The sequence below is a fragment of the Malus domestica genome, chromosome 10, assembly GCF_042453785.1.
Source record: "Malus domestica chromosome 10, GDT2T_hap1".
Taxonomy (NCBI): domain Eukaryota; kingdom Viridiplantae; phylum Streptophyta; class Magnoliopsida; order Rosales; family Rosaceae; genus Malus; species Malus domestica.
In genome coordinates this window covers 4,411,261-4,427,957 of record NC_091670.1, presented here as the reverse complement: position 1 = coordinate 4,427,957, position 16,697 = coordinate 4,411,261, and the positions used below count along the sequence as shown (strand labels likewise).

The 16,697-nt window shown below is 36.3% G+C and overlaps 1 protein-coding gene and 1 long non-coding RNA gene across 4 annotated transcripts; one reads left to right on the top strand and one right to left on the bottom strand.

Moving 5' to 3' along the window:
* The first annotated feature begins 479 nt into the window (after positions 1–479).
* Positions 480–4,991, top strand: LOC103411952 (TMV resistance protein N). Its single transcript, XM_029109385.2, has 5 exons — positions 480–1,153; positions 1,248–2,337; positions 2,436–2,714; positions 3,040–4,122; positions 4,296–4,991. The coding sequence occupies exons 1-5, from the start codon at positions 630–632 to the stop codon at positions 4,848–4,850; spliced, it is 3,531 nt and encodes a 1,176-aa protein (XP_028965218.1). The 5' UTR covers positions 480–629; the 3' UTR covers positions 4,851–4,991.
* A 523-nt stretch (positions 4,992–5,514) lies between these two features.
* Positions 5,515–9,664, bottom strand: LOC103444730 (uncharacterized). 3 transcript variants are annotated; one of them, XR_001791087.3, is made up of 6 exons: positions 9,425–9,664; positions 9,036–9,102; positions 8,835–8,930; positions 8,482–8,538; positions 6,218–6,333; positions 5,515–5,584 (listed from the first exon to the last, which is right to left on the bottom strand). It is a non-coding gene; the product is annotated as an uncharacterized lncRNA (long non-coding RNA). The 3 variants fall into 3 exon arrangements; XR_530683.4 differs by lacking the exon at positions 5,515–5,584 and having other exon boundaries at positions 6,019–6,320; positions 9,425–9,660; XR_530682.4 differs by lacking the exon at positions 5,515–5,584 and having other exon boundaries at positions 6,019–6,333; positions 9,425–9,659.
* Positions 9,665–16,697: the final 7,033 nt, after the last annotated feature.

The following is a 16,697-nucleotide window of genomic DNA, read 5'->3' as shown; positions in this document are numbered from 1 at the left end:
AAACTACTTTTCCCTATAAAGAAACCACCTCTACTCTGTTTTCTTCTTCTCCCTCCTCACTTAACATCATAATTAATATTGACCCCCCCATGCCCACTTTTCAACCTATGTCGCGTCTTCTTGTGACGTTATGTTGTTTTTGATGAAACTACTTTTCCCTATAAAGAAACCATCTCTACTCCGTTTTCTTCTTCTCCCTCCTCACCTAACATCATAATTAATATTGACCCCCACCATGCCTACTTTTCAACCCATTTCCCCGACATTACCTACACCTATCTCTTCCATCCCTAATGCTACCCCATGTCCTACACCTACCCCACTTCCATCACCTATACCCATTTCTGCCACCCCTATTTCACCTCCATCACATCTTCCTGCCAAAACACTTCCCACTCCACCCGTCCCTTCTGCCAACCCCACGCCGTCCTCCTTCAATCCTCCAGCTAATAATTCACCTTTAGATCCCCTAGTATCTCTCCACCCTGCGACTGCAAGTACATCCACTACCAAAAGAAGATTTAAAGTTTCAAATTCTTTTTATAAATCTAAAACATTGATCTTCTATCTTTTTACTTGTTCATTCAGTTACTGTCTGCAATACCCGATTACAACAACTGTTTTCTTCGATGGCATTGACTTTGAGCACCAATAGAGCCTCGGCATCTTTTCTTTTCAATGAATCAGCTCCTCGATGGAAGTATGATGTGTTTTTGAGTTTCAGGGGTGTAGACACACGCAAGGGTTTTGTATCCCACTTACACCATGAATTGTCCAAGTGCCAAGGAATTACGACTTTCATGGACGATCGAGAGCTTCAAGGAGGAACAAGTATTCATCTTGCGCTACCAAGTGCGATCAAAGAATCGCATATTGCAATTGCTGTTCTCTCACCAAACTATGCTTCTTCCAAATGGTGCTTGGATGAACTTACAACCATTCTTCAATGCATGGAAGCCAGGAACTCAGTTCTGCCGGTCTTTTATCAGACAGATCCATCTGACGTCGGAAATCAACGGGGATGTTTTGCCGAAGCCTTCGCGGAGCATGAAGAAAAGTTGATCAGTATCGAAGGCAAAAAGAAGGTGCTCCAATGGAAAGCTGATCTAAAGCGAGTGTCCAAAATTTGTGGTTGGACTTCGAAGGAATCTAAGTAAGCATGAACAACTTTAATTTCCCATGTCTTAGTAGAGTCAAAATTGAATGCTTCGTTTATGTTTTTTCAATGGTTATTTTATACCATGTAGGTGTGAAAGTGAGCTTATACAAAAAATCGTCAAAAGTGTGTGGAGGAAAGTGCAAGCTACACTCCCGTTGTTAGATTCCTCACAAAAATTAGTTGGGGTTAATTTTGGGCTTGGGCAACTAAGTTCTCTATTAGCTCATGATGTCAATGATGTACGCTTTATAGGGATAACGGGGATGGGTGGCATAGGTAAGACAACCCTTGCTAAGCTTGTTTATGATAGAATCTTTCATCATTTTGAAGTTCACTGCTTTCTCGGCAACCTTAGAGAGGTTTCTAATGTTGATCTTCAAAAAAGACTTCTTTTCCCGGTGTTGAGGGAAAAGATTGAAGAAATTTGGGATGAAGAGCGCGGAATCATTTTCACTAAGAAGTGCTTGCGCAACAAAAAAGTTCTTCTTGTACTTGATGATGTGGATCACATAAACCAGCTACAAGTACTAGCTGGAAAGGAAGATTGGTTTGGCATGGGAAGTAGAATTATCATTACAACTAGAAATGAACGTCTGCTAGTCCAGCATGACATAACATTATGTCATAATGTCAAAGTGTTAGATAAAGGCGCAGCTCTTGCACTGTTTAGCCTTCATGCCTTTAAGAAAAATCTGCCTAAGGATGGGTTTTGGGAACTGTCAACGTATTTCATTAATTATGCTGGAGGCCTTCCATTAGCTCTTGAAACCTTGGGGTTAGCATTGTTTAAGAGAAGGCTAGATACTTGGAATAGTGTGTGGGATAATCTGTCAAAAATTCCTAATCCAGCAATTTTTGATAAACTTAAAATAAGTTATGATGGACTAGAAGAGTGGGAGAAGAGAATTTTTCTCGACGTTGCATGTTTCCACAAAGGGAAGTACACGAATGAAGTAATTAAAATGCTAGATAATTCTTTTGGAATCTCTAGTAGTAGTATGATAGATGTACTAATTGAGAGATCTCTCATCTATCAAGATCATGAAAAATGCATACGAATGCATGATTTGATTCAAGAAATGGCATGGACAGTTATTGTTCAAGAGTCTAAAGAGCCTGGTCAACGTAGTAGGTTGTGGCTTTACAATGACATTGATCATATATTTACGACGAATACGGTAAGAAGTTAAATACTAAGTTTGGAAGAAGATATGATTTCTTTTGACACTATATTATTATATGAAATTAATTCGTCCTTTTTTCCTTTAAATGTTAGGGAACAGGAGCAATTGAAGCCATATCCTTACGCCTGCTCAAAGTAGAAGAGGTACGCCAGTGGAATTGCGAAGCCTTCTCAAAGATGGATGGACTGAGGTTTTTGGAATTCGATAATTTGATATTTTCTTCAGGCCCCAAATTTCTTCCATGTTCCTTGAGAATTATAAATTGGAGTTGGTATCCTTCTAATTTTCTTCCAACCAACTTTCGCCCGCACTTGCTTGCTAAACTTGAGATGCGTAATAGCAATCTTGTTCGTCTATGGGAGGGAAAAATGGTAAGAGTAGTTATGAACAAAAGATAATATTGGTTACTCACTAGTCAATACTCACTTTTTGATTTTGTCAAATGATATTTTAACACATATATTATTTTAAAAAATAATAGACGTGTTATTTAATTTTTCTGGAGTTTTAAAATTAAGGAACGCTTGATATTTTTTTATTGTACAATTCCGAAGGTTCCAAATTTCTTCCATATTCATTGAGAATAAATGCTATTTAATTTACAAAATAATCATATATTTATTTATTATTTTGAATAAACTTTAAGGTTGTGGAAGCTAAGTATATGATCTGAACCTTGTCGGTGATGTTGTGCAGGACTTACCCAACTTAAAACATATTGATATTAGCAATTCCTATAAATTGAAGAGTATCTCAGATTTCAGTGGTATTCCAAATCTTGAGAGGTTGATCCTTCGGGATTGTAAAAATTTAGTTGAGATACACCCGTCTATTGCAATCCTCAAAAGACTTAAACATTTGCTTCTTAATGGCTGTGAAAGCATTAATAGCCTTCCAAGTGAGGTTGAAATGGATTCTCTTGAGACTTTCGATCTTGATGGCTGCTCAAATGTGAAAAAGATTCCAGAATTTGGGGAGCAGATGAAGAATGTATTGCGGATTCACTTAGATGGGACTGCGATTGAGAAAATACCTTCATCAATTGGACATCTGGTTGGCCTCAAGGAATTGCATGTAAGGAATTGCAAAAATCTCTTGAACCTTCCAAGGGCGATTTGTAATTTGAAGTCTCTTAGATATCTCAGTGCGAGTGGATGCTCAAAGATTGACCAACTCCCAGGAGACATGGATCACTTAGAGGCGCTTTGCTGGGGACCCACTATGACAGAGCCGCTTGTGAGCATGAAAAATCTCAAACGTCTAGTATTTAAGACAAATTCTGACATAGCCGCTTGTGGATCGGATGGTAAAGCAAGGGATGGGTGGGGCCTTCGCCGCTTATTTGGACTTGAAAAGAGTCACCCTGATCCTCCTCCTTGTTGGCGTTTGGTGTTGTCTTCTCTAAGTCATTTATGCTCTTTGACAGAGTTATCTCTAGAGAATTGTAATCTCCGGGAGGGGGATATCCCCGATGATATTGGCTGCTTGTCCTTACTGGGAGTATTGTATCTTAGTAGAAATAATTTCGTCAGTCTACCTGAAAGCTTTAGACGCCTTTCTAAACTTTTCAGTCTTGATCTGGAGGGGTGTATAAGCCTTCAAAAATTGCCTCCTCTTCCATCAAACAGAGGACTAAGAGTAAATCTGGACAATTGCACTTCCTTACGAAGGTTGTCAGGTCCATCCAGTTTTTATGGTGATTATGTCACTTGCCGGAATTGCATTGCATTGGTTCAAGATGAAGACTTGATTAATAGGATTCTAATATTTGTCATTGAGGTACTCTCTCTCTCTCTCTCTCTCTCTCTCTCTCTCTCTCTCTCTCTCTCTCTCTCTCTCTCTCTCTCTCTCTCTCTCTCTCTCTCTCTCTCTCTCTCTATTAATAGGATTCTAATATTTGTCATTCAGGTACTCTCTCTCTCTCTAAATAATTGATCTTTCTTCTGCTACAGGGATTGAAAGTTGTAATCCCTGGAAGTGAAATTCCAGAGTGGTTCAGTAATCAAAGTGTGGGACATTCAATAAATGTGGAGCTTCCTCCACCATCATGTACCAACTGGCTTGGGATTGCCTTCTGTGTTGTTTTTCAAGACCCTAAGCAAAACTTGGCAAATCCAGCTGCCCTTTGTCATTATGATAGATTCGAAATTTGGTATTCAGATGCACATTTTAGCCATAGAGTTTTGATCAACCGCATAGGGTCTGTTGCGTCAGAACACCTGTGGGTATTTTATCTGCGTCGTTATAGAAATCAACGTCGTGAAGATTGTCTTCAGGAACAGTGTTTATTCGAAACTTATTTTTTTGATATCGAGGGACAACTAAAGGCAGACTTGAATATGGTGAAGAAGTGTGGGGCTCGTTTGGTGTACGAGCAAGATTTGAAAGAACTCAACCAAAAACTACTGAAACGAACACGCGAATATCGTGACAAGGCAGCTCCAAGTGGACCTGGAAGTGTTAGCTTCAACGACACAGAAAAAATTTGCAAAAGGCGTTGTAACTAGTCACCATGTCACAAAAAATGCAAGTAACCATCGATTTATCACATTAGCTTAATTGTCATCAAAATTATTTTTTGTTTCGACATCTTAGTTAATGTAATCAATCTCTCGAGCTATATATTAAGATGGCTATATTTACTGAAATGCAGAGTGGATAAGAATGTTGATGTATAAACACTTTTGCAGATTACTTGGGCATTAAGAAGATTGATTAACAATCTGATCATCTTGCCCAATGCAGCAAGTGGGTACCTTGGAAACGCGCTACGCCATGGGGGCTGCTCTGTCAGTCCTGATCTTAAGGTTCATTTTCTGATGAAGCCATTAGCGTTAACATGTACACCAAGGGTTGAATTCAAATTTCTGTACTCTGGCAGAAATTGATTTGTTTCTGTCTGATTTTGTAACTAATGCAAACTTGTAGTCCAGAAACAGAAACGTTGCTAAGGAAACAACACTTTTTGCTCAACAACTTTGGTTTGATTAAAACTTGGCTTTGGTGATGCAAAAAATAAGCATTGAGAGTATTTTTCCTGAGATCATTGGAAAGGTTGTTGTAAAACTTAGAACAGAAAATCATACTAATTTTTTTAAAACCCTTTTTACACGGTAGTTTTGAAGTTTAAACTTTAAAACAGCAAATCATAATCAAAGTATACACAGAAGCCTCCACGATATTAAGTTTTCACCCAAGTATACACAGAAGCCTCCAGTTGAATGGCGTGTGTCTAGGTTCTCTACATAATCACAATCAAAGCGAAAAAAATTCACAAATGACTAGCAAAGAGAGGAAAACTTCCAGGAGTAGTCTGAAAATAGTTTTCTTCTTTTCCGTTAACAAGTCCGAACATACTTTTATTTGCAAAGCAGATATGTCAAAACTGGAACAATAGATGAAAATAAGGGCAATGAAGGAAAACATTCAACACAGGAAAAGACCAAAATCTAAGAATGAAGTAACTTAAAATTGCCATAAATTACAAAGAAAAGTATAACACTAAAGAGCTACATTAGATATGTTATATAAATTTTGGATGGATCAGGCATTCTCTGTATCCTTGAATACTTCTCAGGTGTTCTGCTGCTTGCTTTTATATTGCCATTCACAATATGGAAAGCAAGGAATTAAATCACGTGTGCTGTTGTGCAAAAATTAAGGCAAGGCAAACTATGGATTGACAATTAGTGGTTTTATATTACCATTCACAATATGAACAGCCAGTACCATGCAAAGTTCCGTCCCCACCCCCCTAAGGTCCATTGGACAAATGGCTACACCAAGGGCGTAACCGTATCCCCATATATACTTGGCTAAAGAATATGGTTTTATATTTAAAGGTTGCAAACACCCGCCCTAACTGATGCCTGACCTCATTAGCAGTAGGCCATTTGTTATCACTAACCTCCAATGTCAATTCAAAACAGCCACCATTTTTGTAGTTCCAATCTTGCATGCCTCCATTTATAGGGTACCTACAACAGGTGTCTTAAGAAACAATAGATGAATATCAAACAGAAGGAAAATATACCTATAATAAGTTGTAATGTTTCAAGCCATCATACTAGAAAGCTCGATTCGTAATCCCTCCCTCAAATTCCTTGCGCAATGACATATTGTAGTGAGAGCAAAAGACAAGAGCATATGTGCAAAATAAAAATTAATAAGCGTTAGCATAAATTCTGGGATATTGTTATTTAGAACTTACACATATTGTTAGGCACCATCCGAAAATCTATAATCATATTAGAAGTAATCGGCAATGTTCATAACATTACAGTAACACACTTTAAGACGTACTATTGACATCACCATGCTTGTTTCACACTATAAAAGAAACATTTAAAAACCTGAACACATTGGGCATCATAGGTAAAATTAAATAATGATCAAAACCTACACTCTCACTGAGGCCAACGTACAAAAGAAACATTCAACTCTCTTGCAAAATTCTCTGAAAGAAACATTGGGCATCATAGGTATAAATGAAACATTCAACTCTCTTGCAAAATTCTCTAAATTCTCCAAGCACTTTTCCCTCAAAATTCTAACTTTGGCATCAGAGGCTCTTCGGCCAAACCCCCCCCTAACTTCATCGTGAACGCATAAGGCTATTGGCCTTGACCTAAGATGTTATTTGTTTTGTAGGTACAATTTTGTCCAAGAACAAGGAGGAAGAAATTTGCATCCACAAATTGGTGCTTTAATTGAGAGCTGAGTCACACACTCGTAGAAGACTCTCGCATCTAAGGTTTTTTGTTTTCTTGTTCATTTGTAGATTTTTCGTACATTCTTATTCTTAGAATTTTTATTTCTAAAGATTCTTTGGTAAAACGTAAAAGAAAAGTACAATGGCAAGGGACTCGGAAACCTCGAAGAACGAAACTTTCTATGTTCAAAGATCTGGATCAAATGATGGAGGACGAGATGTAAACCCACCACGACGATCCACAAGGCACCCAGCATATTTTAAAAAAAATGCTCAAACTATCACTTGAAATTGCATGAACGAGTAACAATCGATTTACATTCTGGGGAATGGAAAAGGAACAAAATAAAGTTTTCAAGTAGCACACAGAATACAAAAATACTACACTGTCAGTGTATGTACACACTCAATAAATTGAAATCGGCGTAGTATGCAAAACTTTTTCGACAAAAAGTGAAATTCATGACTTCAGTTTTCGACAGTAAACGCGAAATATGGCAGGTGGAAAATGAAAGACTAACAATAAAACAAAATATTAATAATATATTATTAGTTGCAGTCGAATTCAGAAACAATGAACTTTTTAAGGAAGAAGAGGGAAATGAAAATATCCAATTGCACGTGATTTTTCGGCATGTACTTATAAATTATAATCTTTGTCATATTACAGCTTCTCAGTTTCATTATATATTTCTTGTGGTCATAAGTGGCTCGTAGCAATTTCCCTTATTTCTTTCCACACAAGATCAGAGAAAAAGTAACAAAAAATTGTGACTAAAACTGCCCTCAAAACACATACAATTGATAGAGTCTGTCCTTTCTCAGGGACAAGTAACATAATTGAACTAGCGGAATGAATAAAACTTTTCTAAAGAGTGAAGATGGATATTCTCCAACACCAGAATCAACTCAATTCGGTGGTAAACAGGTATTGCACCCTTCTGGATTCAAAGGTGCAATAAGCTAGAAGCTATATCGCACTTTTTTAACTTCCACTAATAAGCAATCAATGTAATTAAGTTTCTGACCCTTATACTGCGTTATTGTTGCAAAAAGATTTCAGCTACTGGTGCCTGAATCCTTATTACACAGCTCTATGGTAAGTTTCAAGCAGCTGCAAGGACTAATTTGTGCTAATCTTGAAGGAATCAAAGCAGGTTCCTGTTCTTTTGAATCATAACTTTTTCTGGGTTATGGAACAAATATAATTTCTACGTTATTATTATTTACAGAAGGGAGGGGGGACGCTAACGCATTTTCCTTCAAAAATCCTGCCATGTTTCAAAAAATTGATTGTATACAGGAAGGATTAAAATTTCAGGATTCAAAAGTTTCTACCAAATGGCGGCTTGGATATAATTTGGATAAATTAATATTAAAAAATAAGATTGTTTTGTTTATGCTTTTGTATGTAACAGAACATTCACCTTAAATGCAGCTTCAGGCTCTTCCACCCCGGGCTTAGCAGAAATTGCTACTACCCACTACAAGCAATAATACATCAAACATTACCAACTTCATAAGATGTGTGTCAAGATGTTATTCTAATAAATAAAACTCTTCCCAATACTGATAATCCATTCGAGAAATCCCTCAACAGGAGAATAAAAAGAATAAATCAGCATAATCATCATGAGATGCCTAAACAAAATCCTACAATTAAAACCTGTATTTATCCAGCTAAAACTACCACTAACAAATATGATTGTTTTATTTCGACTAACAAGTGGTAAAATTATAATCTGGCAAATGTTAAAAATGCACAAGCCCAAGTAATCACCTGTAAGCCGTAGAAATGTTACTGCATCTTTGGCCGAACGCCTTAATGGCCTGTCCCAGGTCAGAGTTAGTCATGTACCCCTGAGCTACATCAACACTGTGTCACCAATTTTTTTCACATTTTCAGTAAACACATAATTATATCAAATTAGACTATATAATTCTTGTTAAGCTGCTAAGCTTCAACTTTAGTGATAAATACCGCGTCTGAGACTCCTTATCTTCAAACAATTGCCTGCCGGAACCAGCGCGAGGACCAAATTCGAAACCTATCAACATTTAATTTACAATTAGCTAAATTCTTAATGCTTAAAGATTTAGTTTCCTTTTCTAGTAGCGCTAATCCACCTAAAATGTAAAGAATTTAAGGAAGCAATAGGCATGATAATCTATCTGATCATAATTAACTACCGTTTGGTAGCTGAAATATCAAAGGAAAATTTTTCAATTTACTTCTTGTTCTTGTAATCTCAGTTTTTCAACTCCCAAAGAACTAAACGCACACACATGAATATAGAATGTATTCAAATATGTATGTGTGTGTGTGTGTGTGTGTGTGTGTGTGTGTATGACAGATGAGGAGACGGGGACCTGGAGGGTAGGAACTGTGAAGGCCGCCTCTAGCGGTGGCAGGACGAAGAAAAGAGGAGAAGCCTGAGAGAGAGGAAGAGGATGGAAAGAGCAAGCTTCATGATGTGATCTTTGGATTGACGATGGTGGCGATGGAGCTCCAGAATCGGATTCAGGAAGCCAAGGAGTAAAAGAAGATGAAAACGTAACGACGAAGATTGGAGACGCGGGATCTCGCGGGAAAATGGGCTGCAAATTCCGTTGGAAGCGAAGTAACGGGGACTTGGAGTTCGAGATATGGGTTGCAAATGGATCTCGGCCCATTTTTCAAACAGCCCGAACCAAACTAAATTCTATAGGTTGATTTTTATTTTATTTTTTAATAAACAACAATATTTTACATTATAGGGCTTGAGTTAAATAAAAGATAAATATCACTAACTATATTGGTTTGGTATTGAAAAAATTGATTTTGGAAGTAGTTGTCTATTTCGAATGTAATTATGTAAATTTTCTCTTGTATTTACTAATTCGTAAGGAATTGAAAAAATGTTAACTTTCTTTAATATTTGTTATCAAATATCAAAATATCAGGAAGCATATCGACTAGGACGGCTAGTTGAGCCGATTCCCTTCTCTTACATTTTCATACTTCTAAGTTCTCTCATTCCTTCATTTTCTTATTCCTAATAAGTAAACATTGAATTAATTGATATGGATCCAATGTTTTAATGTTTTAATGTTTCAAATACTACTTAGGATTCAGATTTCATACAAAAATCGAAAACCCTTATCAATTGCATCTGACTGGGAACAAATTTGGTGAGCCCTTGAGTCAGGGCTACACTAGATTAAAATAGGGCTGGTTAAAAAATTCGAAAATCGAAAAAAACCGAATCGATACAAAACCGAACTAAATAGAAATTGGTTAGTTTGGTTTTAGCTTTATGGTTCAAAAACCGAACCGAACTAAAGTACCACTTCAAACGATGTAGTTTTTGTAATTTTGTCTTTTACAGGAGGACAATGCAGTAACACTCAAAACGATGTAGTTGTTGTGTATATATACACTTGTATAAACAAATTGTTGTGCTTTTATATAGATACATTATCATTAACATAATTCACTCAATACAAATATATCAAAGATCATATTGTGGCTCATACTTTTCATCGTACATACCGTCACTGTATTATTTATTAACGGGTGTCTGATTGAGTTTGAGAAAATTATCACATTAACAAAGTGATGTCTTTAATTTATTTATGTGTTGTGATTGACAGTAAAGAAGAGTTCTTTTGTAGAACCATATGATCCAATTATTTTTCTGCCTATTATGGGCAGAAACGGGTAATTGATCATTTTAGCCTCAATTGTTTTGGTAGAGTTTAATTGATATTGTTGTAGTCAGTGTCTTTGGAGAAACATGTTTCATGCACTGCAGACTGGTTCCTAAAGGGTGCGTTTGGTACGTGGGACGGGACGGGACGGAACGGGACGAGGCGTTCCGTCCCGCGTTTGGTGCGCCAAAAATGGGTGGAACGGGCTGTTCCACGGGACAGATTTTGAGTGTTTTTGCGTTCCACCTCCCCCCTGGAACGGGTTTGTTCCACGTTTGTGGAACACAATGTTTTACCATTTTAAGACAAATATACCCCATGTCTTTTTCAAAAATTACACCTTCGTTCCGTCCCGTCCCGTCCCGTCCCGTTCCGTTCCGTTCTGTCTGCGTACCAAACGCACCCAAAATGATGAGAAAAGTTTTATAGTGGGTGACATAATTATCTTCCTCTTGAAAAAAACAGAGACATGAAATCCTTTCTCAGAAGAAAGATAACATGTCCCAACAAGGAATGGAAATATGCCATGGTCGGTCTGCCACTTTTTTGGTGGAAAATAATTGTCCTTCAACTTCGGTTTTTCTCTTGAACGAGTATTGGGAAGTGGACAGCTCTTGTATGGAGATTTCCCTGTTGCTTCTTTCAGACGGATTTACCTTGCACCAAAACGTTAGGTGTGACTCAAATTTACCTCCGTGTTTTAACATTGTGACATGATAACACGTAATAGATTAATTACACCATTGTCTTAATGCTCACATTTCACATAAAGAAAAAAGATTGAGTGACGTTTAACCATAACTTCTCTTTCTTTTTTTGGACCATTACCAATTGTTTTTTATACGAAATTTTTACGATACTTGAGAATATGAGATACGCTGAATATTTTAACAATTGAATCTTTGTTTAGAAATACAAATACCAAAATATAACAGATATAACACCCTACAAACCACCCTAAATTTTTTATTCTTTTACTCTTAGTTTAGGTCATCCAAACGAAAAAGGATCCCTCTAGATCCATTACGTGGGGATCTCAGGAATCTTCATAATTCAGCTATTCATAGTATATTGTATAGTAAAAAATTATTTAATTTTTATTATTTTAAATTAAACTTAAATAACATCGGATGAAAAATGATCGTAAGATAAACGATAATGATTGAAATGTGAGAATAATAGATCCGGAAATCCTTTTCCCATCCTAACAATCATATTAACTTTTTTTGTTTTTTGTTATAAAAATAATTCATTAGCTGACACTATGACCCACCCTAGACTGTCTGGTCACCACCATCACCACTACTACCAACAGATGAACTCGGGCTGTCCAAGTGTCCATCTTTGTCTGTTTTTTAGGAACCGAAAGGCATAGGCTGCCATTCTTTGTCTCTGTGCTGAATCTGCTGATGGGAACCAAAAGAAAACCATCCACTGCCTTGTACATTGGTAACAAACGAATTAACGGACAATTAAAGAGACATGAAAATATATTATACAGATGTGCTATCCATACACATTTTTTTACTTTTTTCGCATTTTTTATTAATTTATGTCATTGATCTTCTTTAATTCATCTAATCCGACGATCGAAAATTAAAAAGATACGAGAGAAATAAAAAAAGATGTGTGAATATCACATCCAAAAGCCTCGGCATTGATCTGCTATCTTTTTACTTGTTCATTCAATTATTGTTTCATGTTTGCAGTACCTGTTTACATCAACTACCTTTTTTCGATGGCATTAAGCACCCAAAGAGCCTCGACATCCTGTGTTTTGAATGAATCAGCTCCTCGATGGAAGTATGATGTGCTTTTGAGTTTCAGGGGTGTAGACACCCGCAAGGGTTTTGTATCCCATTTATACCATGAATTGTGCAATTGCCAAGGAATTACGACTTTCATGGACGATCGAGAGCTTGAAGGAGGAACAAGTATTCCTTCTGAAAGTTCTAGGATGGGTACTAGTTTAACCTAGAGGGGGTGAATAGGTTCCAATTTAAAAATCCAATTCAATTTTCAATTTAATTTTCAGTTCTCAAATTAAATCCATATTCATATCACATATCAAACTATCATACTCATATGAAATTAAAACGATAAATAAAAAGTACACACATGATGTAGGATTTTACGAGGCAAAACCCACCACTAGGAAAATCCTCGGGCTACCAAGCCAGGAAGCACTAAGAAAGAAAGAATACATAAAGACTTACAAAACTCATCAACTAGACACTCATACCAGTTGGCAGCTTTGTCTCCGCGCTTTGCTACTCGATCTTTCTTCAGTCTTCGAGTTGAAGTGGCACGACACTAACGCAGCCGTCAATCACCTTTCCCTCGAACTTTGCAGGATGCTAACTCGATCATGCAGAATGTTTATATGATGAAGTGTTTGTTTGAAAAACAATCAATTACGAAAATCACAAGGCACATTTCCATAATTGACATTCAATAAAAAACCAAATGAAAATCAGCATGAAAATAATATTTTCTCTTTAAAAACACATGCTATTGAAACCACAAGACAGCAGCAATATCAAAAATATTTTTTTCCTTATTCCCAAAAACGCCAAGCTGCTGCCTATCTTTTGTTTGTCAAAGAACGCCCAAATATATGCATGTGTGGCTGCCTTTTAAACAAAACAAAACCCTAACCTCCTGTATACCTCACGGCACCTCACCAATTAAATTGATAAGGATGGAAAACCATTTAGATAACTCCCATGCAATCAGATTATTTTGAAATCATGTTTTAATAATTAATGTAGAAAGGATAAGTCATTCTAAAGAGATAAAACCCACAAAGGGTAAGAGTCCTAACCCAAATACAATAACATGAGATATCAGATGAATGTAGTTGGATGCATGCATGCAAACGTACCTGGATGAGTATCGTGTTTTAGTAACATCTTCGCATTGAAAGTGTGAGAAACCTCCCTAGACTAAAACTATTACAATTGTAAATATGTAACAAGTCTAAGCTATTACAGACTCAGGCATTTTGTCAGGGATTGCCAATATTACCCTAACAATCTCCCCCTTTGGCATTTCCTAGACAAAATCCTCTATCACAGTATTACAGACAACTAATAAACTTAACGACCATGCATAACATTGAAGTCTGTAACCTGCACACACTCAAACAAGAAAACCTGTGACGTACAAAAGATATATGCTGCTGTAAATGAAAGCATTTATCTATAATAGCAAGCAACCAAAAACAACTAGGCTTTCGAAATTCTACTTCTCCCCCTAAATATAGGCTTCCTACTTCTCCCCCTTTTTGTCTAGAAAGGTCAAAGGCCTTAGAGTTAACCATCAGGTGCAGTCAGCGGAAGATAAGTGGAACAAAACAAAATGTGATAAAATAAAAGTGGGGACGAAATTGGGAGGAAAAGAATATCAAAGTAATGATCAAAAGAATAAACATGGAAAGAAACGAACATCTTTCATATTGTTAAGCTCCCCCTAAACAAATGCTTTAAAAAATATAATGAAATGCAGCACGCAAATGATATGATATATATATATATATATATATATATATATATATGTATATATATATATATATATTTTTTTTTTTAATTTTTTTTTTTATTTTTATGAGAAGCATATAATTGTTCCAACAAGAATGAAAGAGTGCAAAGACACATGTAGTTATGAATCCTCATTCACAAGCTAACATTGTCCCTAAAATATAACATGTATGAGTGTAGTTGCAAGTATAGCCGAAAGTTGATACTACACAAATGTAATTAAGTCTTACAGGACCAACTTAACTTTAACCCTTAAGCTCACAAGATATACGCTCGAATTTTCATTCAAAGTGTTTGGGGGTAAGTGTATACGCTCAAAAGATCATTACATGAATGTTCTACCATAGGCTTGCAGATTGATCTCATCTCCACACATCAAAAATTACCTTCTTTGGATCAAGTAGGTCTTTGTGAAGGGTTGTAATGCGGCTTCAGGTACTCGGTTAAAGAAATGAAGGATATAGGAAACACAAAGTCTAAGAAACTAATAGAGTAGTTGGAAATGAAACCAAGAGAGAAATATAACAACGAACCAGGTAACTTAGCACTCAATTGAGCGGTTGGATTTAAGACATGAACGACATACAACCGCACAATTCATTTCAGATGATTCTTGCTCTTCATTTAGACCAACACACTTGATTTCTTATAATGCTGGCAGCTCACTTATGATTCATAGTGACTTATTTTCCTCTTTTCTTCTTTTGCTTTTCATGTGTTGTTGGCTTTCTTCACAAAATTTTGCATCTTCAACTTTTAAATAACATTGAACTCTCTCCTTTGAAAAACGTACTCTACTAGCTTCTTAGTAGGGTAGGGAATTTTTAATGTAAGAGGCTAGGTAAGGAAAATGTAGGTTTAAGAACAAAAGGCTTACATATAGGCTCAAAAGGGTTAACTGGGGGAAAACATATAAGGCACTGGCATATATGGCAATGATGGTAAGTCCTAATGCCTACTATCGTCTCCAAAATAGAATAATATGTGATACAAAGTTTTGAGAGGTCTCAAAGCAAGTTCTAGAGAAGCAAAACACATAAGATCACACACATGAAAAAAATAAGAGTGTATGAAAAATGCACACACTATATTTAGGCACAAAAGCTCACATGGGTGCGGGTTTTACTCAAGTTAAACATGTTCAACTCATTAACATTGATATATTATCAACAATAGGCTATTGTCCACAACAGAGTCAAACATATCATGCTAGGGTCATGTTATCAAGTGAACAAAGCTAGAATTCATATGAAATCATACTTTTCCATTTTTCCTCATACATTTTTAAAATTTTTATTTTTATTTTTATTTTTATTTTTTAACAAGAAGAAGGACAAAAAATGCAGTATTTATGCTATATGAACATGCAAGCATGCATTAATGAAAACATTTGCAAAGAGAGAGCTTAGTCAATATAAACAACTTGAAAGTGGAGATAAATTGACAAGTACACCACTTTGATTCTCTTTTCTTCTCCAAACTTGTCTTACTTTTGGAACTACCGTACTTGGAATAGATATAATTCTTGCAATCCGATTAATCTCTTTCAAATAAGTCACAAATTGTTCCTTAAGATTTTCTTTTTCAAAGTTCCTTGAAACTTTTTCTTGAGAAGAATTTTTCTTTCTAAGCTTATTGCACTTAGGCCGGATGTGACCAGGGATCCCACAAAAATGACATATAGGAATGAACTTCCTAGATTGTTTGGGTTTATTAGGATTAATTGAAGTCTTGGTAGGATTTGACACATTTGCAAAGATTGTAGATGTTTCAGAAGTAAGACCTACACCTTGATCAGCACCTACTCTTGAGCTAGGAATATCAGATGCTTTGACAAATCTTGTGATGGAAGAAGAACTAATAGTCTTTTCAGACTCAAATCCTAGACCTCTTTTATCTCCAAAATTCTTTCCATAGCTAAGCATCTTGTCAATTTTTCCCGAACCTATGCTTAATTCCTGAACTTTGTTTTTCATCTCAACCAATTCATCCTCAAGAGCTTTCTTATTAGACGTGAGAGTGCTTATTGTGGTTTGAAGAATATGTATCTTCTCTAACAATGACTCTCGCAGTTTCTCTCCATTGTCCAACTGAGATTGATGCTCAACTTCAGCTTCTTTCTTTTCACTTTCTACAAGTGCAAGTTTCTTCTTCAAGTTAGAGTTATCCTTCTTTACTTGCACACTGATGTCATAGAGATCAGAATATTTTCTCAAGACTTCTTCCAAGTCAGGTTCTTCAACAAATGAACCTTCTGTGTCATATCCATCAACAGTTCCTATAAACGCAATCGTATCCTTCTCAGATTCCGACGTAGATGCCTCCCCTGAATCACTATCGCTCCAAGTGACCTTCATTGCCCTATTCTTCTTCTCTTTTCTCTTGATAGTGTTTGCACACTCAGAAGCAATGTG

Bases quoted from the DNA above. Each gene is read 5' to 3' on its own strand.
- LOC103411952 (XM_029109385.2), top strand. From the start codon at position 630: ATGGCATTGACTTTGAGCACCAATAGAGCCTCGGCATCTTTTCTTTTC. The intron at 1,154-1,247 runs GTAAGCATGAAC...TATACCATGTAG, and splicing joins TGGACTTCGAAGGAATCTAA to GTGTGAAAGTGAGCTTATAC. The intron at 2,715-3,039 runs GTAAGAGTAGTT...GATGTTGTGCAG, and splicing joins GTCTATGGGAGGGAAAAATG to GACTTACCCAACTTAAAACA.